The sequence below is a fragment of the Falco biarmicus genome, chromosome 5 (genome assembly GCF_023638135.1).
Source record: "Falco biarmicus isolate bFalBia1 chromosome 5, bFalBia1.pri, whole genome shotgun sequence".
Classification (NCBI taxonomy): Eukaryota; Metazoa; Chordata; class Aves; order Falconiformes; family Falconidae; genus Falco; species Falco biarmicus.
In genome coordinates this window covers 67,060,774-67,086,073 of record NC_079292.1, presented here as the reverse complement: position 1 = coordinate 67,086,073, position 25,300 = coordinate 67,060,774, and the positions used below count along the sequence as shown (strand labels likewise).

Genomic DNA, 25,300 nt, shown 5'->3' with positions numbered 1-25,300 from the left:
ACCGTACTCTAAAATCAGAGAGCTAAGGAAGCATCTTATACCACTGATCAAATTACACAGACTTCTTGAAATTCTTTGATCTTCCCTTATTTTCTTAAAAGAAAAAACCCAACTGACTGACAGCTATTACATGTACTTTCTTCCTTAAGTGCTACAAAATAGTTTAGATTGGAAGAAGAGGGCAGGGAGGTCCACAAAGGGAAACAGACAGAAGCTATGAAAGCCTAGTTTTTGATTTACCACTCAGCAAAATCCTTTGCAGTGATTCTACTACACTGTGTGTTTCTCTGAAACATAGCCCTAGCGATAACTCGAGGCATTTTTCCAGGCATTCCTCAGGAATTCTATCATCCAACACAAAATCACAAACATCCAGCAAAACTTGTTTGAATGTACATCAGCATAAAACTCCTCATGTTCTAGCTAAATCAGTATGTTTGTAAATGAAGAACTACAGCTTCCTTTGTACCTCCCATCTGAAGAAATAAAAGGAAAGAAGAGAGGGAGAGCCTTCAAAGTGCTCCTCCTGTTCCAAAACACTGTATCAGAAGCTCACTTTCCCAAGGGATATGAACCTACACATGACTGAGTGCATCTCCTAATGTCTTACCTTGACCAGGAGTAAATTCTTCTGATGGTGGAAGAGGACAAGAGAAATAATTATATATTTTCAGGCAAACCCTACCCTGGACTTCACCAGTGCACTTCGCAGAAATCATTCGCCAGCCTGATAAAGCTGCTACCAGCCAGCTGGGATTTGGGCAAGTGGTCCAGGCTCACTTCACAACATGCTAGCATGCCCCTAAGTTATCTAGGACAACTCTTCAAGGTGTTGCTCTAAAAGATAATGTGTTGGGAAATAAGAAGCCTGGAGTTGGTAGAAGTATTTAATTCAGTTGATGGGCTTTGCTGATGTAAACCGTGAAATTGCAGCTTGAACCATTTTTGAACAACAGCCATGTTTTCATTCAAAAGATTTATAGTGTTTATTGAGGCATCAACAGCAGTGCCATGGTTAAGGCTTCTCTAATAAAGTATATAGTAAAAAAAATCCTTGTTTCACGCTTTATTTAAATTTACTCTGCAAAATAAATATGTCTTAACCTCATTTTTTGGCTGGCTTGCTTAATAAAAACTTATTTCAAGAGTGTGGGCTTTCAATGGTTGCTATAGTCTTATCAAATCCAATCAGGCCAAAATTATAGGTTTTAATCTCAACACTATCAAAGATTATATTTTCTTCATTTTACAGAAAAATACCCAGATAAGCAAATTATATGTACTGGTACAATCAAGAACAGATAAGCGTCAGGGAAATTCAGACCAGCTGAGAGTTTCAGAAGGCTGTTTTGCATACATTTCCTCCCAAGTCTTAATTACTACTCCCTCACCCTTTATATACTGAGTATAAACACACAAAGGGACACGCATCTGTTAAGTTTCAGCCACAGTCCCGCATATGCAGAGTATTGACATTTTAAAACCCTGGCTGCAACACCCTGGCACAGAGACTGCCACTGTTGTTAGAACTACAAGAGGACACAGGAAAAGGCAGAGAAAGAAGGAAGATGGGAAAGCACCCAGGCAGGGAAAAGCGACCAAGAGTCACTTAAGAAACTAAGATCAAAAGGAAGGGTCTGTGCTCATTTTCCAGCAATACAGAAAGCTTCAGATTTGCAGTTAATGCATGAAAACTTTCATCTTAGTGACTTAGACATCAATCCCCATCTCGTCTGTGTTTGTCATACACCCCACAGGAGAGTGTTGGGGAAGAGCAGCCTGGGACACGTTACAGGGTCTGAAAGCTTTGCCTGCTGGTGAAGCTGGCTGGCTAATGGCAAGGCGGCAGTCAGTTCACCTTTATTGTATCTTTATATAAAAGCATACTACCCAACAGTACTGCTCAAATGATAAGATTCTGGTTTCCAGAGCACTTTTCATTTTTAAACATATCCACCAGCAGAAAAATGTGGAATTAAGCCATACTTGCAATAAGGCTTATAATCAACATGGTTTGTGAAAATAAAGGGAAGCTGCACAAAGACAGACAAAGATGTCAGCTAATCCATACCCCATCTCTAGAACTGATAGGTAGGAGGTATTTTTATCTTTTCCTAAACATGGAGGCAGGACACACACACAGACACACACACACACACTCTGTAGTCTCTCCCTCCCTCCTCCCCTCAGCCATCACCAGTTGCAGGTACTTCTGAACCAAAGGTCCCCTCTGGACCACTGCCCATTAGCACTGGTTCATCTCCTCTCCATTAGATCCTCTATTTCACTTTTGAAGCCCCCGGATATTTTTCATGTTCACAACATGCCATGGCAGCAAGCGCCATACCCAAAATGCACCATGGGTGAGGGGGTGGCAAGAAAGATGCTTTTGTTTGTATTAAAGCCTGCTCCTTCAAATTACACTGGGGAACCTTTAATTCTTTCATTTGAGTACACGATGTGAAATGAACAATGCTTCCTTGGACTTCAAAAATACAGGCTAAGATTTATACACTTCGATGAACCAGAGGGCTAAAATAGGAGGTTTATTTCCTAAAACTTGCACTTTCCTCTCTACTGAGAAATTAATTTTGGTACAACATACTACTTGCAGAATGACCACAGAAGACAGTATGTGATATTAGGCAGGGATAATCACAAAAAGCAGTGTCGGGGGAAGAAATACTTCCCTATTAAAGAGAACTCTGTATTTTGATACATATTTTGAAAAGGAGGGAAAACACAACTTGTAGGCAGCGTGATTGCCTGGGACTTCAGGGGGTTATTTTTAAAGTGACAGGATGGTTTCAGAAGGCAATTGAAATTCCTTAGGCATCCAGCAAAGCCAGAGTTCTCACAAGTTAACGTTCAAGGATTTATGCATTTTCTTCTCTGAGGAAAATTGCTTCTGGAAGCTCACATAAAGCAAACACATAGGCAGAACTAATACAGCAAGGCAAGATCAGAAAGGCCAATAATTGCCTCAAGGGATTCTGCGGAGGTGGATATTACTTTAAATGATGTTTCGGATCAAAACAATAAAGAAGTTTTCCAAAAGATGATTTAAAAGACCATTAAATACTGCTGCTGTTAGTAAATGCTTTTTTTTTTTTCCCTCCAAGACACACTGCAAATGAAAGATGTGTTCTTCAGCTATATGGTTTCAGCTGAATGCAGCTCAGTTCAATTATTTTATTTTAATAGGTCTCCTGCAGTTTTTAGTATTCTATTTTTGTCCTGTATGATCACATTTCATGAATACTAGACATTTTCAGCTGTAATGTAAGAGACATATAATGCAGCAATTCCAGCTATAACCTCTTGCTGCCCTATTCCTGCTGCGCACCCCTCATTGCTTCTCCTCTGAGCACCCCCACTTCAAAGGCAGAGCTGAAAGGCGTGAGTAGCCTTGGTAGCAGAGTTATTACCATCTTAAGTGTGCTGATGAAGCATTGTTCTGCGTCCTCTGTGCCTTCTGTATAAGCAAAGTGATGTGGAGACCTGCCCCAAACGCTGCACCATCTCCATCAGTGCACGTTTGGAAGCAGAGGACAGAAATCCCCGGCTGTCAGCAGGCAGGAGGAGTGGGCAGGCTCGCCTCTGCCCTTCTATGCATGTGAATGCCACAGTATCAGCTCTCTGTGTCACCGCTACTTCCAGCTCCTGTGTTTTCATTTTAAATATTTGGCACAATGCTAAACAATAAAATTCAATGGAACTTGAGATGAACTACAGATTTGTACATCTTCATGATTGCAGGGAACTTCCAAATGCACTTTTGCATTGCAAAAGCCATTTTATTGTGAGTTTTATGTGTTCCCTGTCACTCCATGTCCTGGGTGAAGACCAGGAGATTCTCTTGACTTCACACCTGCACCATACAACAAGGTTGGTTCTGTTTTGAAGTAGCTAGTATGTAGTCCTAACCCTCCTCAAATGCAAAACACATCTAAACCAGACTGGGGGGTAATGGGTTCCCTAATTTTCCAATTTTGAGTTAGACCCAATACACATTTTTGAAAACAGCTGGAAGCAGTAATACTGTATAATGTTACTGTTTCAACATCTGGTTACTTCTAAGTTACACAACAAATAGCATTTTCTGTACTGGGAAGCACAAATACCAGTAATCTGTTGTCTTTGTCAGGACATGTTTTAACAAGTGCTGTGGTGACTTTGGAAACATCCCTGGAACATCAACTCATTAGGAAAATTTCCAGTTGATCATTGGTCTTTCAATTATCACTGCCCCTGCTCCAGAAATTTTCTCCTCCCTCCCCTGTTCACATGGGACAGCCACATAGACACTCACATCAAATTTAGCTGAGAGCAAAGAGATGTACAGAAGATGCACTGGTGCAGAGATGCCATTAAAAGTGACTACCAAACAAAAGCTGTGGTTTAGGCAAGTTCCAGCTTCTGCGTAAAGATTCCTCTCTCCCTTGCTATATGCAGCATCAAGAGGTTTTGTATTCAAAAATTCCACATGGCTATTAGTATCTTGAAAATTCCTTGGTTTGCCTCCTTCCTACCTGTTGATATGTATCCTTGGTGACCACACACTTCTCACCCACTCACCGAGATGGGGCTTAGACTTGTTTCATCATGCATTAGACTTAATTAGAAATAATGAGGGAAATGCAGCATTTTACTTTTGTTGTGCCTGAGAGTATTCTGTATTTGCACAATACTTCTTCCTCTGCAGCTTTTCAACCAGCATGCCTAGTGGGTCTCAGTCCATGCTCTTAGTCCCAGCAGAAGCACCTTGTTCATCACATCACAAGGGCTGGTTGTAAACAACCCAGGAACTACTTCAGAGGTGAAATCAGGAAACAGCTTGAGAAGAGAGCTTCTCTACGTACCATGTTGACAGCATCCTGGTCAAAGGGGTTCCACTCGATGTTCTGAGGATAATGGGCCAAAACTTTGGACTTGAAGGTTCTTCTTAAGGGACTCTGGTCAAAATTCTCTCCTGCAACAAATGAAGAAATAATGAACTGTCACAGCAGTGAGGCTTCAGAGGTAGCTGGCCTGAGCAGCTAACTTTCACTTTTTTGTGCGTGTGTGTATGTGTGTGAAATCTCAAGGGCATTTTCACTCCCAACAGACATACTACCTTTTAAAAAAGAAAAAAGATGCCCATTCAGTCTGACGTTACCCTCCTTCCCACAAACTCTTACTACAGTTGCAACATAGCTTCCAGCTTAGCATTTACAGCATGGAAATTTATTGTTAAGAGAAAAATTACTGCTGCGGTATTACATAAAAAGACCCTGCAATCAATTGAATTCCTTACCTTCCCCTATAGCTTGAACATCTAGAGATGGCTTCACTTAGATGCTGAAAAAACACTTGCCCTCAAGTTTGTTAGAAGCTGTCTTACGGTCAATAAAAAGTATGAGCACCTTCCAGCTATCATAAATTATTCAAGGACTCATTATAGATCTTTTTTATTATCACAAGTGCCATGTGAAGATAAAACATCTATTTTTCCTACACCAAATTTCAAGGACAGACTTTTTCCACACAAAGAATCCAGCAAGTGCAAAGAGGAAGATTGAAATTAGACTTCAAGCAGAAATGCATCCAGTTATCAGCATACAAATAGTGTATTTCACAGCGATATTGTTAATGGAGTTTCCACCACTGGACGCTCTACAGTATGCAACACTAATCAAAAGAAGAAGTTCTTAAAATCTATTAATCATATTACCATCTACTACACTTTTCTCAGGTATCAGGTTACTAATTTCAGGTTTCTTGCTTTAAAGACTACAGGTGGGTCTTTCCGGTTCTGTTCCTTTCTCACCTGAGAGATGAATGTGATGAAAGCCCTAAGTTCACAATGTGAAACGCTTTTCACCAAACCTTGCTTTGCACCGAAAAGCTCACTTTGGGACTTCTTAGCGTTACCTAGATATTTTTAAAAATATGCTACTGAAACAGAATTGAATTTCTTTTTTTAAATGAAAAAATTATTTCTCTTTATACTTAAAGACAGAATGAACATTTCATTAATGTTTTTAATGAGAGGTTATTTTGGATGAAAAAATACTCGAACGCTTGGCAAGCTCTAGACAACTCACCATTCCTGCAGAGAAGTTGAACTACAGCTCACTAACCCCACTAACCCCTCTCTGAAGGCAACACGGACTGGGGGAGTATAATTTGTGCTTGCTGCGTTCTGTATGACAACTCGGCCTTCGTGCAGCTACCGGCCTCCGAGTGGTGTTGCAAAATTCACAGTTCGGCCGTTACCCGAAGGTTTCTGAGGCCACAGCCATTTGGCACGTGCCCTTTGCTCCTTGTGAAGTATGGTCTACACAATCATTTGGCTCAGAGTGAATTATCCCAAGGAAATTTCTGTACAACCTGATAGCTGAAAGCAGAGCTTCTCAGTCTTTGCCTGGCAGAGCTCAGGATGTGCAAATAACTGTGGGGAACACAAGATAATGGGGAAAAAACACGCAGTGGCAGTTCACAAGGTAAAAATTACCCAGGTGAACTTTTAAGACGGTTGAAAACCATTTGTTGTATGAAACCCTTAAAACATCTTTAACGTAGATGGCAGAACCTGTGCTGTCTCTCAGGGGCTGCAGTGCCAGGGCCATCGCAGTGGCACCTGCACAACAGGGCAGGAGGAGGAAGAGGAGGTGAAGGTCAGGCATTTCTTACACCAGCGCCAACCACCCGCTTGGTCAGGAAGGGGAAGTGGAGGCTTATGCCGGAGCTCCCCTCCATGAGGACATGTGTAGGCAGGTGGAAATTCCTCGAGATGCGTGAGTCAGCTGTGCTGGCTGGTGGAGAATAGCTAACCAGCTCTTCCAACAGCACTTTGCTCTCAAACGCTTTCAGAGAAAGGGTTTGAAATCTTTTCCTTCCCAAGACATCTCTGAGATTTTAAAGATACGGGTATTTTGATACAATGGCTCATTTTTAACACAGGATTTAGACACACTGCAGCACTACTGTGGTTTTTTTTAGCACTATGTCTGTCTCACTTAACTTTGGTGGGTAACCATGGGGGAGAAAAGCAAATAAGCTTGTACAGGGATATTTTGTGCTTGGGAGGAGAAAACATCTGAGATGATGCAACACTGCAGCCATATTTCCTGGGGCACGAATAAATGGAAACAGTAAGATGTGAGGAGCTCTGGCAGGGGAATCCACCCTGCTTCTGAAATTGCTCAAGGCAAACCAGCAATCCAGCAAAAGTGTATGCATCACAGAAATAAAGAAAACAAGGTATCTGCTAAACTGGATCAAATTTAAAGACATGTCTGGGTTTGGGTTTAGCTGATCAGCTCATCACATCTACCAAACTGGACCAGACTTGCCACTGGCTGCTGTGGCAGTCCAGAGCACAAGCTCTATGAAGATCCTCTGCATGCTTGGTTTCAAAGCTCAGACTGAAGTATACAAAACCAGAGACCATTACTCTATTACAGAACATGGCAGTAGAATAACCTCTTATTTTTATCCAGAAGTTCTTTGCAGAAGCTTAGAGATAAAGATATAATGTCATCCACAGATTCCTAAAGTTTCACAAAATAAAAATCCTAACAAAGCCAGCAAAAATTATCTCTCCAGGTATGCACTTAAACATACTTGGCAACATTTTTAACTCTTAGTATCATACAGTAATTAATGTGCTTGCATAATCAAGTAAATATGCATGAGGTTATTTCCTAATTAGATCTTTAATCTTTCTCACATCTGACACAGTTTACATTGCAACCGTGAATGAGCAGAAAGGCAGATATTTGATGCTAAATGCGTTTGGTTGCTTATACTGAAAGTTTGAAGAGCACCTGGGTGACTTCATTAAGTTTGCTGTCACTAACAGCAAGTGATTGCGGGAGTCCAAATTTCTTTAAAGGTTTCCTTTTTCCTGACAAAAAAAAAAAAAATGTTACTGTAACCTGATGGATGCTAATAGGCTACTTCGTGCGGTTCAGAGACACTCATCACCTCGGCAGTTCACCGGCTGAGCCCTTCACGGGTTTATTGGAGACTAGTTTTCCACTCTATATTGTATCAGTGTTGTAAAAACACATTGCGCCTGAAAAATAGCCCCCAGTGATGACAGTCAACAACTAAATTGATTCATCTTCTGGTATTAGCACACAACTGTAAATGGGACTCCAGTAGCAATGTACATTAATCACGTCATTTACTGTTTCTACTGCCTGTGCTCACTTATAGGCACCAAAGACACTGGGGTAGGCTTTGCCCTGTGTGCTGGGCAAGCTCAGGAGAGCCCTGCTTCTAGCCCACCAAAGACATGGCATCTCAGGGAACGTGGCTCTGTGTGCTCAGATGGAATGGGACAGCAAACTGCATAGTTTTCACCTAAATAACTTCCACATACACCCGGAGGTGGAGGGTTACATACCCTGTAGCTTTACCTGTCTGTTCTGTTGCACAGCCTACGCTTGTGGTGGAGCAGAGCGGGTGGCTGGTACATGGTGCTAGGTGCTGTCTTGCCTTTAACCTGTTCTCCAGTGTTAGAGCAGCACTGGCAGGCTCTGGAATCATATCACACTGCACAGAGAGATTTGGGAAGGGGTCCTGGAAGGCCTCTCCATGGGAAAATATCCTCCTCTGCTAGTTTGGTGGCTCAATTACTGACTAATCCCATCAGGTAAAGTTGTACTTATCTCCAAGCTAGACCAAAACCTGCATCACTGGGGATATAAAAGCAGGGAAGTCCTTGATTTTTTTGCTGTTCTCGTTATTGAATATACTTCATCTCCTTTTCCCTATAAACGATCCCCCCATTTTGACGGGCAATACTCTGGCAGCATCTGGACCCAGTGGAGAAGAACAAGACATATTTGCCAATAAACTCAGGGTTTCAATCAGCTTTTGGAAAAGACAAATAATTTGCATGCTGCTGCAAATACTCGTGCAGTTTAGACGACAGACACATCTAAAAAAGTGTTGTTTATGAAGCATGAATATTGCTTTGAGAAATCCAGCTTCCCCAAACCAGCAGTAATGATGTCCTAGTAGGCTGACAACATGGATTCATTTTATCCAGAGAAGTAAATGGCACAAATAACTTACCTTTGCAGAGTCTCTGCAGGGTTTGCATTTTACTACTGTGGTTTTTTTAAAAAAAATAAATTAAAGGTAAAATACACACACAGAAAATACAATTTTCTCAATCAGGGATCACGAGACAAAAGAGAAGAGCCAAGAAACCACACTGGAGTAAATCAACAGGTCATTAGCTTGAAAGGACATGACATCGCACCCTCCATACAAAGCTGCCTCCTGGGAAGCCAGGCAGGGAAAGCTTTTAGAGGAGATGCATAATTTAGGAAAGAAACTGTATAAGCATATGACAGAAAGTAGCCTGCGTGTCAGGGTGAAATGTCATCGTTTGGCCAAACTAGCAGGAAACACCCCGACTCTCACCAAAATGAGATGAGAGACGTGGACTGTGAAGCCAGCTCCACATGGACAAGCAGCTGGAAAAGAACCACAGGGAGCAAAACCTTCTTGGCAAACGTGAGGGAAGGGATCTGGGCCAAAGGATACCTGATATTATCAGCTCTCAGCCTTGGTAGTTCTGAACTGCTGAGTCACATGTGGCAAATAAATTTTATTTAGCTGTTATCCTAGGCAAACAGTGAATTTTCATTAAGTCTACTACGTGCTTTTAAGTGCTTGCTTGCTAACTTCTTGAACAGGAGTAGCAAGGCACATTAAAAATGAAGCAAGTATCAAATGCAAATTGAATCCATATTCTAAAATATTAATGGCCAGATCACAGTACTATGAATACAGACAGAAGCATCGTACTTGATGTGTGGTACCTGTTCATACAAACAGTACATTTCATAGGGTAAGCTGCCTCTCAGAAGCAAATAAAAAAATTAGTTTTAAATTTAATCCCTTTGCTTTCAGGATATTAAAAAAATAATAATTCAAGAACTTCTCAAAAATTGTGGGTAAAATATGTCAGACTCAGGTTTCATTTCAATTGGGTACTACATCCTGTCTAACGGTACTTCTAAACGACTTGTGCTTTCCCTTTAAGGCACTAATTTTTAAAGGGACATTTAGTTTCAAATTAAAAGCAAATGGTGATTTGATGGATGCTTGATCCAGAAAAAACATGCTAATTTCATTTCAAAATGAAAAGATTTCTCAAAATTATTAAAAGCCTTAACTATGTTTTGGATGAAGGATACAATTACTAGGAAAATGCAGTTACAGTTGCAAAGTAAGGTTGTCAGTCACGATGGCTTTCATATGAGTGACGGTATTTAAAAATCTAGCCATCTTAAGGTTTAAGTAGACCTGTTTTAATTAATTATCACAGCTATAGAGGCTGTGTACCATATAGGCAGAGGCATCCTCCACCCACACCCTCTGGTCCAGGGAATGCGAGCTATCTTTTGCTCCTTCCAAGCTCTGGAACGTAGACAGGAATGCTTGTGACTACAGAAATAAAAATATCTTTTATTCCTTTAGAGGAATGTACTGGGAGCACGACTATGCACAGTACTGCACCTCATGGCAACAACCTCTTTGAAGGCTATTTCTAATTAGAAGTGTTCAGAGCATCCAGTTATGTTCTTTCCCTGCAGCCTGAACTTTGTTAAGCTTACCGGATAATTGGATGACCCTGCACGAGAAGCAAGTAATATACAAGGTGTGAGTGAGAAAACAACGTGGGAACAGGAGTAATAGTGCTTGGCTGGGAAGCAACAAAGCTGTTAATTGTCAGGTTCAGGAACCAGTTACTTTTAGTGCAGAAACCATGCTCTGCTGCTCTTCTTCTGTGCCTTACAAGACACCAAGGTGGCAGTGACAGGCTAGTAGGAGTTCAAGGACATTATCTCAAGGGTGCTATTTCTGACTATGTATTCTCATAATCTTACAACAGAGGAGAGAAATTATATGAAAGGGAGGACTGGGACAAGGCAGACAAAACAGTTTTCATTCCAAAATTCTAAAATCTGTGTTGCCTTTAAGATGGTTGTGACTTTTGGGGTGGCTGGGGAGGGGTCAGGGTCTAACCTACGTCTTGCATGTCAATATGTAAAGGAATTGGTGGATCATATTCAAGCGGGAAGCCATAGCAGGCTGTGTACGCTATCAATACATCTAAATGACTTGGCTTTTTTTTTTTTTAATGGGTGTATGTCTGTGTGGACCTCACTAATACTGCTATTTAAATCTAGACTGCAAAAGATGCTTCCTTGAGGTGTCAGAACCTTTAGGTCTCTGCAGCAGAAATTGGTGGAGCTAGACCTTCCATTACCCTTTGTTCACAAATCCACATAACCAAGCTTCGTTGGATTTCTGGGTAAGTGCCCTCTAACAGGGTCTCATGCAAGATATTTTTCAGTCTGTATCAAGCACACAAAGATCCAGCATATTGTATATCCACCAATATATCCACCTGACACCACTAGTGGCATTTCGTTGGAGAGGGGAAGCACATCTGCCAAGAGAGCTTCAAGAAATAGAACTTAATTTACTAGATATTGATTTAAATTAGGTAAAAGAGTGGGAGAAGTCCAGGGGGGTTGGTTTTGGTTTTGAACTCTGGCCCTTAATTTGATTCAAGGGGAATTAGAAGACTGAAAATAAAGAGATAGAGAGGGCCTGGTGATTGTTTTGTCCTTAACCCCTCTTTACCTGAGGTTTTGTCTGCAGTATCTGAGTTCTTGCCATGGAGATCTGCTTCTAGCCATTTGTACAAGACTACACAACATAACAAACAGAGATAAAAAAAGCAAGTGTGAACAAAATGAAAAGATATATAAATGCACCAGGGAAGGGAAAAAATGTGAACCAGACATTAAACACTCCCCCTTGCAACCTTTCATTCCCCCACTACTGGCAAAGGGTAAATCCATGTGACAAATAAAACTCTCCACAACTGTATTACTATAAAGGTGTTGAACACAATGACAGATATTGCAGAAATACTTGCCAAAATTAGTAACAAGATTAAATTCTCAGTACTTCAAATAGCATGCTGCTGTACAGCGTCCCTATTATGAAAGACATCTTTGTTCATATATTGAGCCATTCCAGAATCTGTGAAACTCAGGGGGGAAAAAACACCAGTTCTTCAACTGGTGTAGAACTAAACCCATGAAGTTTTATTTAGTATCATACCGTTGGCTATATTGTTACACCTTCAATCTGTACTGCATGCCATTTCCAGGACTTACTGAAGTTACCCAATACCTCTATTCATCATTTCTGTCTCATAGTAGGGACCAAAATTTGAATAAGCAAGCTACGTCTAGAACCTGAAGGAACAATCTTGTCTTCCTGTAACAGCTACCCCAGTAGGTACTTCTAATGGAAGAGCTTCCTGCTAGCATGTCTAACAGGTTTCTTCCAACTGGTTTTCTCATCTACAGAGAAACCAATATGTTTTCACAGATGCCATGGCATTCCTTCATCAAAAAAGTCCCATTCACACAATACGCAAAGGCATTACACAATCCTCCTCAAGTTAAATCTATTTTTATAAACCTGGAGCATATATTAAAGCTGCAATACCTTTGACCTCTCTGGTCATTCAGTTTCTAGGTGTAAATTCAAAGTATTTCCACCATGACCTCCTACTTGAGCGGTTAATCCAGGCTTCAGTTCAGAGGACCCAGATAATTCTGCCAAGGCTGTATTTTCTGGGAAGGCAGCCCTCTGCAGAGGGCACAGGAGTTCTTTCAATAAAGATTTTTAGATGTGAATTTTTATTTTAGGACAATTTTCTTGTTTCTTTATGAGGCACTTGAAGATAACCCACATTCAAATCTGCAGGATTATGTTTTTCCATTCCAGGTGTCTTAAGCTACTTCATTCTACTTTTGAGCTGTTTGAACTAAAATTTTGCATAAATATTTAAATTAAAGGAAACTAAACAAACAATTGCCAAAGCTGGAGACTCCCCCTGCGGATGGCCCATACCCATGTTGCCTTTACAAAGCTCTCTGCCAGGCTGTCCTCACAGCTCTCCCCAAAAGTCCTTTACAACATCATCAGTCAAAGAGAATTTGGCACCAAGCTTCTGTGGACTTAGTGACCACCTCTGCAATACGAAGAGTGAAAAGGAAAGACATAACTCATGAAGGGATGCATAACCAGATGGTCCCAGAAGCACCGGGACAGGTTCTGGTTTTGCTACCCATTTCAGTATTTTGACCATTTATCATCATCAACCATATGGCTAAACAGTCAGAGAAGTTATGTAAAATCTCCTGCACAAGAAGTCAAATGACAAAAGATCATTAACAGCGATATTAATACAGAGATACCAACACTGTTGTACAGCCTAATTCTTTATATAAACACAAGGCAATGGAATACGACTATTGCCGCAAATTAATTACACTTAGAAATGGCTCAATATTTCAAAAATCCTTTTCTAAAGGAAATTTTTTCACCTAAAAGAGTTATTGCACAAGTCTAAATAAAGATGAAAAGGCTCTAATGTGAGTAGTTTAGTTTATCATTATCTTCCTTCTGACCTTGATTAAAATACCTATCTGCCTACAGAGTAACATTACAGCACAAACACTCTCAACTTCTTAAAATAGTCCCAAGTGCCAGCTGCCAACAGACCATCCCACCACACTAGCAAACAAGTATGAGTTACACATCCCTTTTACATAAAATTGCATCATAATCTTGTCAAATCCAAAAAGTCATGGTTTAAATTATGTCAGTTTGGGTGATTTTTTTTCAGTGGGGTGGGAGGAGTTTAATAAATAGGTACCCAAGGCACGGTATGCAATTACCTTGGAGTCTGTCCCCAGGTGCTGGAACCTATTAAGACACAGTGGAGTGGGTGTAAGACTGGACCTACACTTATAAATATAGGGAATTTTTTACACCTCGGGCCTTTATTTTCTCTAGAAATCAACACGCGTGGAATTCACTCATTCTGTTGGTGCTGCCACACTGCCTTTCCAAGCACAGACTCCCAAGCCACTGCTAGGTGGTACACAGAAAGCGTGTCCCAGAAATCCTTGGTCTGTCCTGTTTATATAGAGCAAGTGGCATATTTGCTTTTTTATTGCGTTTTTATATTCAAATCTGCTTGAACACTTGACATGGAATGAATGAGCATTTTTACTAATAAAGAAAACAATTTGAGCAATGATTACAAGTTCATTTAAGTTTCATACATCATTATTCTTAAATTGCCTGCTAAGCTTTTGGTTAGTTACATAGCATAGGAAACTGAAGGGAAGCATAGCTACACAAGCACAGGAAACGGAAGGGTATGAAACCAAACCCATCTCTCAGTTCCCGGAAGAATATTGACAATGTTCAAGCAGAAGCAAAACACCAGCTCAGGTCCTTCAACATAGCAGGATGCCAAAGCCCGTCTGGCGAGGGGATCCCTGGCTTTGGAGCCACAGGCACCTGACTGCCGGCTTGGGCTGAACTGCCAAGGAATTGAGGACATTCTAGATGCCATCACGTCCTCTGCAAAGCTTGGATGGATTCCCGCTCATTGCAACACCCGTTTCTCAATCCTCATTTCATGTGTTCACCTCCCTCCATGGACTGAACACAGAATGAGGTATCCAGTCACTCCTTTCGCACAGGACGCATTTGACACTTGTGCTTTCTACTCATTTCAAGAGCAGGATCAAATTCAGAGGTACCTTATTTCATGTTAAAACATGGTGCCACACTCTCAGACAGGTTTTGGAAATAGGCACTCACAAACAATTTTCAATTCAAATGAATCTTAAAGCAGGTTTTGTCCTCTGCTCCACAGGGACACACGTGGTACAAGAGTCTTGTCTGAAGGTCTGCTTTATTACAATTGGTATTCCTGGAGATGAGAAAAGGGGGAGAAAAACCCACAAACCAACCCGCAAAGAACCAGAACCTGTCATCCTAAAAATCCCTCTACTGTTACTATTTAGGTTTGTGTATAAGAACGCAGGAAAGAGGGGAATTTTCCAGTAAATTTTGCTTTGGGACTTTTTTAGTACAAGAACAGGCAGCTTTATTCTTATATTACAGTGCATTCAGTTATCTTTTAAACTGAGCCATATTAAGATAAATTTTCTAAACCACTCTGCAGTGCACATAATATCACACACCAATATTAGCCTCCCTTGTCTCATCAGGATGGCAAGTTTCAGGTGTTCTGTTACTCAAAGTTAGAAGGTTTCACCAAAGCTGTGTTTATACAACAGGAAAGCGTGAATAAATTCACTGATAACACCTTCTGCCACCCTAATTAAGCTTGGCTTGCAAATCAGTACAAGAAAAGAAAGAAGCTTAACTTGGCCTGGACCACTTTCAGCACTAATCAACTTTGACATAAACGGAGCATGAAGATGCTTGAATAGTCAGCTACGCCTGATTTGGGGTTTTGCTTTATAGCAGCTTTCTTTTTACCCATCTCGCACAAGCTTGAGGCCTTGGCTCCCTGGACTTAGCTGGGCAATAGACTTCTCGGGTTTACAGGAACACCTTGCCTTCTCGTCTCCTCAAGAGCTGTCCCTTGCTGTGCTGAGCCACAAAGAGGATCCAAAGGACCCACGGTTGGATTTTCATCAGCACTCTCCAGAAGCACAGGCTGTGGTGACCAGAAGGAAGCTATCCCCAGTTTCTGAAGAAGCTTTTTCTTTTCTTCAAACAGCAAAATCCACAAGCCAGCGGTGGCACTCAAGCTGGCTACTTAGAACTCAGGTGTTCCCTGAGCAGGCACAGCCTCCTCACATCCCCTGAAGATCCAGCCCACACCTGCCAGGTTTAGACAACTCATTAGAAGTGGGTTAAAAGGTGGATTTAGAGAGGGTGCACCCAGACATAGCTTCTCACTGTACTGAGTTACTTTTTTTAGCACACCCTTTACAAGCAAAGAGTTACAGCAAGGCAATGCTCGCCTGTCAAAGGCTGCAGCTGCTGAGCTTTTGTGAAAACTTAGTTATAAGTGGGTTTGATGGGAAAAGGGTCTGACAAAGAAAGAACTTTGCTTCTTGTAGTCAGGAAAGCTCTTTCATCAGCATGAAGTATAAACACTCCCTTGTGTAGCACAAACTAATCTCTTTTAGGATTTTTTGAGAAACTGCTGTTTAAATTGCTGCCAATAAATAACTGTCCTTACGCCTTACTCTGAGAGGAAGCCTTCAGTCAGTTTTCAACAGCTGAATCCTTTCAGAAGGAGAAAAAAAACCAAAAGCTTCCTGCACACTGAAAAGTCATAAGAACCCACAGGCAAGGCCTGAAGTTACCAGAGCTCCCGAATGAGAAGGGTGGTGAGCAGGAATGAAGATGCAGGCAGACAAGGATCTGCTGCCTGCACAGCCATATTGGTCCCCAGAGCTGATACTTCCACTTAAGAGCTGCCTGAGAAACCATTTCAGTTTGGAGATTGCTCTCAGCTGCTTCAGCCCAGCAGTACTACAATAATTGGAGATCAGCATGTTGCTGCAAATGCTTCCACTGTGGGCAAACCTGCCACTGAAGCAACGAGACATCCATACAACATGCTGGATGACACAGTTCTTCCTAGCTTTGAAAAAGCAATGGAGTTTTGTCAACTAAAAGCATCAGAACTTTGTTAAGAGGCAAAAATACCATCAGATTGAAAGAAAGATCAGTTCTTGTAACTCTTCAGTTAAAATACCGCTTCTGCCATGAACATCTTTGCAAGAACCTACATGTCTTGGTCAATACCACCTGCATTTAGAAATTGTTTGAAGAACAGGCTGCTACCAGTGAGTTTACCCAAGGGATCATTAAGAAGCTGTCAGCGCACAGGAATTGCACATCTAAGCCACATGAAAAATAGCAGTTACGCTTAAGTAAATCTTAAGTAAACCATGACAGCGTTAGGTTTTTTCATTGCAGCAGAGCTATATATATCTCAGACAAAGCATAAACAACCAGATTTAATTTATGCTTTATCACTGCTGACCATTCTGTGGCCAGTTTCCAAGTATACTGAAAATACAGAGAGCTGAAATCAAGACTCAGTCCCCATGCCACAGTAGTGTTACCATTCAAATCCAAAGGCATGGACCAATGCTAATTTCTGGATCCAAACTAGACTCCAGATGGAAAACTCAAAGCACAGCAGTGTTTCTACCATGCCTCTAGGTTTAGTTCCAATCCTTTCTAAAGGGGAGTCCAGAAACAAAATCCTTTGGCTTCCCTTAATGCCTTGGTGAGTATCGTGCCAAAGCATCTCTGTAAAGGTGGACCTCAAATGAGGCGGCCAGAAAAATAATTGTCTCTGTGTTCAGCTCACAAATGCCCCTGCACCTCAGACCCTTTCTTCCCTTGTCCCACTCATCCCCACAGATGTCTGGAAATGAGGGTGATTCTGCAGGTGTGTTCCTAACCTTCATGCCTCAAAAATGCCACTTCAAGGCATCTATCACATTTCCTCTCAGGTGAATTTTGGGGTTGCTTGCTTTCCCAACAGCCCAGCCTCAAACCCCAGGATACACCTTCCACTGCCATCAACAAGATCTCTTAAAGAACACAGGTAAAGTCCCACAAAATGATCAAAAGGGGTCAGTGCAAAGGGCTCTGTATCTTAGAAGTCTCTTCTTTGTCAAAGCTCAGCAATGAAAATCAGTGTCTTGCCCCCTCTCCTCTCAAATTTCCGCTGCCCCTCCAGTAAAAATCCCTCTGTAGAGCAGTAGATACCCATGTGAAAACAGTATATGCTTTAGGAGTGTTTTGAGACCGTAAAGGTAAAAAGACCCTGGAGAGCCACAAAAGGGAACAGGGAACATCTCCTGGCCTGAAACAGGGTTGGAAAGAGCCAGTGGGACTCTGAAATGGGAGCTGGAGAGAGGCACATAAAGGAGAGAAAGAAATCCAAGTCCACTTTTATCCGAAGTGCCTATTTTGCCCATTATTTTAGCACCCTGCTAGTAGACATGGAAGCAGCAGAGAACAGAGATCTAAATAACCCTAAAATTACTTGGCATTTGAGCAAGTGTTTCCTTTCTACCGCTAATCCATTCATCTCTTAGTGCCTGGATCCCAGGTTGACTGGCATGCTAAAAAAAACATAGGTAGAACACATGTAATTGCTCCTCTAATTTTTAAATAGGCGTGAGTTGTCACTGACTATGGAGAGGCTACTTCAAAACCAAGACAGACAGAGCCACCTCAACCAGACACAAGAGCCCTCCTGGCCATTGCACACAACTGTTATTTCTGCACGAGATACATTGCAGTATTTTACACTTTCCTTTCACGCAAAGGATGATTTTATAGAGTTAAATAGAATGCTTCACATAATGGAGCCATATCACGCTGTTTTGGAGACCTCAGTAACTGTTTGAGCATACACGGAGTATTTCATACTGAGCAGATTAAGGCTGGATTAGGCACAGACCACACCGTGGCTGAACTCACTGTAGTACTGTTGTAGTTTAAACCCAGCCGGCAACCCAGCACCATGCAGCTTCTCGCTCACTGCCCCTCACCCAGAGGGATGGGGAAGAAAATCAGAAAGGAAGGTAAAACTCAAAGGTTGAGATAAAAACAATTTAATAGGTAAAGCAAAAGCCACACATGCACGCAAAGCAAAGCAAGGAATTAATTCACCACTTCCCATTGGTGGACAGGTGTTTGGCCAACCCCAGGAAAGCAGGGATCCATCATGCCTAATGATTACTCGGGAAGACAAACACCATAACGCCAGCTGTCCCCACCTTCCTCCTTCTTCCCCCAGCTTATATACTGAGCATGACATCATATGGAATGGAATATCCCCTTGGCTAGTTCGGGTCAGCCGTCCTGGCTGTGTCCCCTCCCAGTTTCCCCTGCCCTCCAGCCCTCTGGCTGGCAGGGCCCAAGGAACCGAAAGGTCCTTGACTTGGTATAAACATCATCCAGTGACAACTAAAACCATCAGTGCATTATCAACATTGTCCTCACACCAAACACAGCACTGCACCAGCTACTAAGAAGAAAACTAACTCTATCCCAGCTGAAACCAGGACAAGTACCTACAGTCTCTGTGACAATACTAAGGTCTGGGACGTCTAATAAATGCAGGGAAGTGCATACAAAAGGAAACAGAATTAACAAAACATATGGCTATAGCAATGTGATTCTGAAAAACAACGGTGTCTTGGTGTGACAGTGTAGGACAGCTAAATCTGAGCACCCTGTTACAGAAAACAAGAGCATAATAATAATTTTGCAAGGAGAAAGTTGTTATTCCTTCAAATCAAGACAGGAGAGAGTTGTTTATGATGTGTAAGGATAGGTTTCAATAGTGCCCACTCACTTTGCTTATAAAACATAAGCCTACCAACTAAAGAGCGCTATTGTATGTGAGAGAGCACACACATAATGTATTCACAGCCACATGCATGTGCACACCGTCTCTCCCCCAAGGAGAGTGGGCTGGCAGGAACACTCAGTTACAGGTTCAAAGCTGCCTCTGCACCTGGGGCTCCTCCCAGCCTCACAAAATGGCCCAAGCAACAATAGAGACAGTCCTCAAACCTGGACACCAGCTGTCTCATCACTCCTCGCCACACCGAGGAAGCATCAGGAGTTCCTGCATCGCTCCCATGGGATTAGAATTCCCATCTCAAATCAAACAGGATCTACACATGCCAGATTAAAGAGATGCAGGCATTTGCATACCTCTTCAGGGTTTGACAGGTTTCTGGTGATTTATTCTGCCACATGCAAATACACAGAGAGCATCCCTGATGAATACTTCCTCAATGCAAAGGTTAACAGGTCTGTGTGTGCTGGATTAAATATTTACATTAAGGAAGCAAGGGGGTTTTTTTGATACTAGCATAGAAAGCACACACAAGAGGAAAGACCCAAACTATAAATATTTGTGACAACAAATTATGCAGATCTCAGCAGTTACACAGCTGTTAGCAATAAGCTGAGCAGAGGATAGCTGAGCACAAGTACTACTGGATATTTGCTTAAATAAAGCCTGCAGTTTTATTATCAGGCTGAAAAAAATGCCTTCTTGTAAAGGACTGTAAGATGATTCACTAATATTAGATTACCACAGACTATAATGAATATTTCAAGGGCTTCACATGTACACAGCAAATCAGTCCAATGGGGCTGGTCTTCAAGTCGTCACAAGAATAGGCGGTGCATGTTGAGAACAGAATTCTCCTTTGAAATCACAAAGACTATGTATGTACATGAGATTAAAGGAATCTGAGTGCTCGCATACATCCTACAGCTGCAAATTCAAGGGTCACAAAAGAATTACAAAACATTCAGGCTTCTAGCTAAGCTTATTTATAAGCCAAAACAACAAAATTTCAAAAATACACTCATTTTGCCTCTGAAAAAGGTTGCTTGTTGAAGTAGGACTCCACCCCTGGCTTTGAATTCAGCAAGGTCTATTCTGTTTATACCAATATGACAGCCTGAATGTGACTTATTTTAATACAGAAATATGAAACTGCAACCTGATTCTGTATTTTCTGGCATCAGAGTATCAATTTATAAACAGCCTGCGGAACTCTTTGTTCTGGTGGTGCTTCTGGTTAGCCCCTTCCCAAATTAATCCTTCCCCAAAGAAATACCCTTTTGCCACCTGTCCCAGAGATCCAAACTCTTTGGTATGCCTGTCCAGGCATCTTCCTCACATTTCCCACTTCCTTTCTTATACTGGTGCTTCCCAACACAGCTGGTTTAGGCTGCAGGTTAGCGCTGAGCCCATTTCATTCAGGTCCTTAGCACTGTCCACTTGGCAGTGAGGGTGGAGGATGCAGTGGTAACAATCCCGCAAGGGCACTGTCCCACATCACCTTCCCACCTCTCCATCACTTCATCCGTGCCTAAAGAGCTGATGGATTTTGATACAGCCTGCAGGGGTAGATCTTGAGCAGCTGACTTCATGGCAGCAAAACCCGAGCCCCATTTGGGTACAGCTCCTTCTCCAGTCTGGATCAAAGTGCAGTCACCCTACCCAAACGATAACACGCAAACTCACATGACTCCTCAATAGTCATCCAGGTGGACTCTCTGACACAGGTTTGCACTTTCTTAGGTAAATGACAGAATTGCTTCATCTCTCTGAACTGTCGGGGCATGTTGAAGAAGCCATAATCAACGTTGTCTAATATAAACTATGTTTCTTAAGCCTTGTAGTTTCTGCTTTGAAAATGCATTTAATCCCAACATTGTGTCAACTTGTAGAAACAAAAGCACTTATTTCAATATGTGTTCTGTCCTGACAGAAGGTCAGTTTTTCCCTTTCTCTAACCTTTCTTTTACTTAATATTTTGGAAATTGTGATCTTCTGAGAAAGAATATATCCTATGCAATTGTAGTTCAGCAAGCAAGCTACAGCAGAAGTGCATTCCAATCACAAAATAGCACAAAGCTTTGCAAAGGTCCCCAACAGAAAATCTCTGCAATGGCTTCTAAGAACAATCTACACCTGTAGTAAGCAGAAAAAGGGGGAAGAAAATTGCCTGAATTCCTCTGCAGCTTTAACCTCAGTGGCTACAACAGAAAAAAAGCTGCAATGGATTATTTCTTAATGTCAAGCCAGTGTCAGCTCAGCCCCACACAATTCCCAGGCTGTAACTCTGCAGTGAAAGCATTAAATCATCCACACAGCCTTCAGCAAGTGGCAGGCTACCAGCCCAAGGGGTAGGCGCTGCAGGAAGCCGCAGACACCCAGCAGTGGCACCAATGCTTCAGGGACCACAAGCAGCTCCTGGCTCCTTTTCTCACCTCTCCTTATTCCCAGGCCTGCATCCAAGCTTTTGGCTCACCAGCCTAGGCATTTCCAATGGGGAACCGCATGGGTGAGCTGAGCCAGCTGAAGCATACCCGAGGGAGGGATGGAGGGATGAAAAACAGAGGGGAATGTGCTGTCTGCAACCCCCCAGCTGGATTTGCCTCTCCATCCAGTTCATCACACCTGTACAAAAGCTGCAGGAGGGTGGGAAACAGTAGGTGAAGGAGAGCAAAAGGAAGGATGACTGCACATGCTGGCACTTCTATCCAGAGCAAGGGAATACATTCAAAGTCCAACAAATAACACAATGCCTCAAAAACTGAAAAAAACGGGCTGCACATCTACAAAATGAACTTCTAAGCACCAGCCTGCCCATCTCACAGAGTACAGGAAAAGCTGGGCAATACAATAGTAGTGCACTATGGCAAGAAGCATAAATGTGCATGTGCGTGCATTTTTTTTAACGTATTATACAATTTATACTATTTTAAGCAGAAGAAAAGCTTTTGACCACAGCTTCTTTTCCCAGCATTATTCAGAAAGCAAAACTCCCAAGTCAGATCATGAACTTGGAAACTGCTGCACCTCCAGACATTTCGAGTCAAGCTGTCCCTTTCTTCAAACCCCTGATCTTTGTGAGCTGGACACATATAAAACTTGAAACCCACACACGGTCCTTAAGATGGAGAAAGGAGTTGCACCAGGTCAAATTTTCCTGAAGAGCCCTTCTCCTCGGATGTGAATAATTAATCCCTGACAGCCAGAGCAGCTCTGCACTTCCCACAGGATGCCCTGAGGCAGAAGAGGCAGTAGCGCACTGGAGGCTGCTCCAGCTCCTCCAGGACCTGCTCAGGAGCTGCTGCAGGGTAAACCTGCACTGTGAAAACTGGGGTTTCCAGCTGGGACATCATGCAGACAGGCTCAACAGAACTGCAGCCTTGTTTTAGCTCTAGAACACCAAGGTGCCTTTCTAGTCTATAAGACAGACCTTTTCCTGTCTTAGAAATACCTGTTGTTTCCTTGCCCATCTTCTCACAATTTCAAAAAGGTCACCAAATGCAAAAATACTCTTTTAGCAGACAATCATGACATTTGGAGTTTTGTACGGGGGTGGGGGGGGGGGGGGGGGGTGAGAAAGAGACAAACAAACCCACACAGAACTAAGGTGGTACTGGTTTAACATTACATGTGCAACCTCCATAGGAGCATTAGAAATCAAGAAACTGAGATCTGGACAGGAGGGGGTTCCTACACATAATGATCAAGCAGGAGAGCACAGGTGAACAGGTAGGACCTTGGACCACAGCACTAGCTACGGCAGGGAGCATCAAATCCCTTCCGCGCTTGTCAGGGATGCGGGATCTGTTTGCACAGATTCACAGTCTCGGCACACGCTCTCCTGAAATCCGGTTTGTCATCACCAAGGTAGGAATGAAATCGTTCCAGCACCCCTTTAGCTGCCATCTGCGCTACCACAGGGAGGGGGCTCAAACTTGTCAAATACCTTGAATTAAAAAAGCCAACCTCCTGCATCAGAAATGGCTACAGAGGACAAATTCAGGGTAAGAGCCTGAAGCCACTGGCCATCAGCACAGCACACTGTGTATGATTAAGCACGAAAAATAGGGCCCCAGAATCCAAGTGTAACAACTGCATTAGGAAAAGTAATTTTTGAAGATCCAGAAACCAACAGAGAGACTCTGAAAAAGCGGTAACTTGTTTAGGAAAAAATATCAGTCTTTAAGGATAGAAAAGGGAGTTCCGCTCACAGCAAATCTCCTTTCTGTTACTGGTGCTCCCTGTTTTCAACCACTTTTGTCAGGGAAAGAATGAGACACATCATTAGCATGAACATGGCAGGTAAGATACTGCTATAAGATGACTAGGGAAAGCGAAAAGGAGAAACATGAGAGGAGGTGTGCTCAGCACGGCATGGTCCAGTTTGCCCTGCAGTGTGGGAGGCAAGAGTGCCAAGGGACCAGATCCTGCCCAGCCCTCCCTGCCTGGGGAAGAGCTCCCACACCAGCCAGGTTTCTCTCACTGGCAAAAAAAAAAACAAAACCAAAACACCACTACACACACACACACACACAAAATAAATCAGAGATACCAGAGATGGAGAGGTTCGTGTATATTTTCCACACACACGTGGGAACCAACCATTTCAGTGACTATTCAAGAATGTGCATTGGAGGCTGCCTTGAAAGCCTACCATTTCCGTTAGTGCCTAGCTGGACACCACATTTTCAAAAAAAAAAAATAGGGTGTTTTTTGTTTGGTTGTGGTTGGTTTTTTTTTTAATTTTATTCCCACTTAAGAGTAACTCCCAAGCCACTTCACCTCCCTTTAGGATAAACTCACACCCACTAAATGCTCCACATGTCAGACATAGCCCAGGGAGAGCTCAGCAGAGAGGTATTCAGGCTTTCAATGAGCTTTGGTAACACAGTGCTGTATCTTATCACACACTCACGTCCAAAGCAGCCAGAGTCTCGCCGAGATCCCCACTGGTGCTAGCCCACATAGGAGTAAGCACAAGGCAAGGCTGGGTCCTTTGGCCCCTTCTTCACTAGCGATGAGAGCACTCGGAAAGCTGCTCTGTTCCTGGGTCTCAGTTCCCTTGTTTCAGACAGGTTTGCTGCTAATGATTTTTCCCTAAGAAGGAGGATTTCTTATGCTGCATAGCTTGTAATTAATTGGGGCATCTTAGACCAGAAGGTCTGCTTGCTCCCCCTAAATAAGCTTCCTAAACAATGAAAACATGCTTAACATGTGCCAAGAACACGGTTCAAAAGTTCATTTGGGCTTAGCTTTGTACCAGAAAACAGTTTGATGTGTAAATTTAGGCAGATGCAGATTTACCTAGTCGTTTAGGAGGCCTAAAAGGCGTTTAGAGCATGGCTGAGCCTGCTGTGGATAATACAACAGCATCCCATTTCATGTGGTTATACAATGAGGTGTTATAGCTACAGTCAGAGAAGGGATGACTAATGCTGAGCAGACACACAAACAGATGGACGCCTAAGAGTCAGAGAGGAAGCTGGAGAATTTTAGGTGTAGGATCATCCAAAACATGTACCTGTGAAAGCAGGAGGATCACGATTGAGGGGATCAGAATAATCAGGTCAGAAAGGACCTCCAGAGGTCATCCTGTCCATGCCCCCATTCAAAGCAGGGCTGACTTCAAAGCCAAAACATGGTGCTCAGGAGAGAGACAAAAATAATTTTTGAGATGAAAAACTACAAAGACAATTTAACAGCGGGAGGGAGGGGAGAGCAAAGACAGACATCAACATTTCAACATCTTTGGAGAAAAAAAGCATGTTGGGATCTCTCTGATTTAATGCTTTCACTGCAAACCAGGAGGCACTCTTGAACCTGCACCATAAATACCAGGAAAGAAAACAGAGACTGCGAGGCATTAGAGCTGTGAATCATCCCTTGCCAACCCTTGGTCTTGTCTCAGAAATATTTCTACCTCACAGCCTTTATGTTGTTTAGCACTAACACATCTATTACGGTATAACATAGGACTAGCAACAGCACCACTAACATCATCTTTTGGCTGGAGACCACACACTGAACTTA

General features: G+C 42.4%; 1 protein-coding gene across 4 annotated transcripts in view; it reads right to left on the bottom strand.

Moving 5' to 3' along the window:
• The window catches only part of DENND5B (DENN domain containing 5B), a 118,875-nt gene that overhangs the window by 58,107 nt on the left and 35,468 nt on the right, over nucleotides 1-25,300 (bottom strand). For 2 of the 4 annotated variants that reach the window (XM_056340602.1, XM_056340601.1), the window contains exons 2-3: nucleotides 11,659-11,724; nucleotides 4,863-4,972 (exon numbers count right to left, since the gene is read on the bottom strand). In XM_056340602.1, the coding sequence (XP_056196577.1) occupies nucleotides 4,863-4,972; nucleotides 11,659-11,724 (176 nt within the window). The remainder of the gene's footprint in view (nucleotides 1-4,862; nucleotides 4,973-11,658; nucleotides 11,725-25,300) is intronic. The other 2 variants (XM_056340600.1, XM_056340603.1) reach the window with 1 other exon arrangement.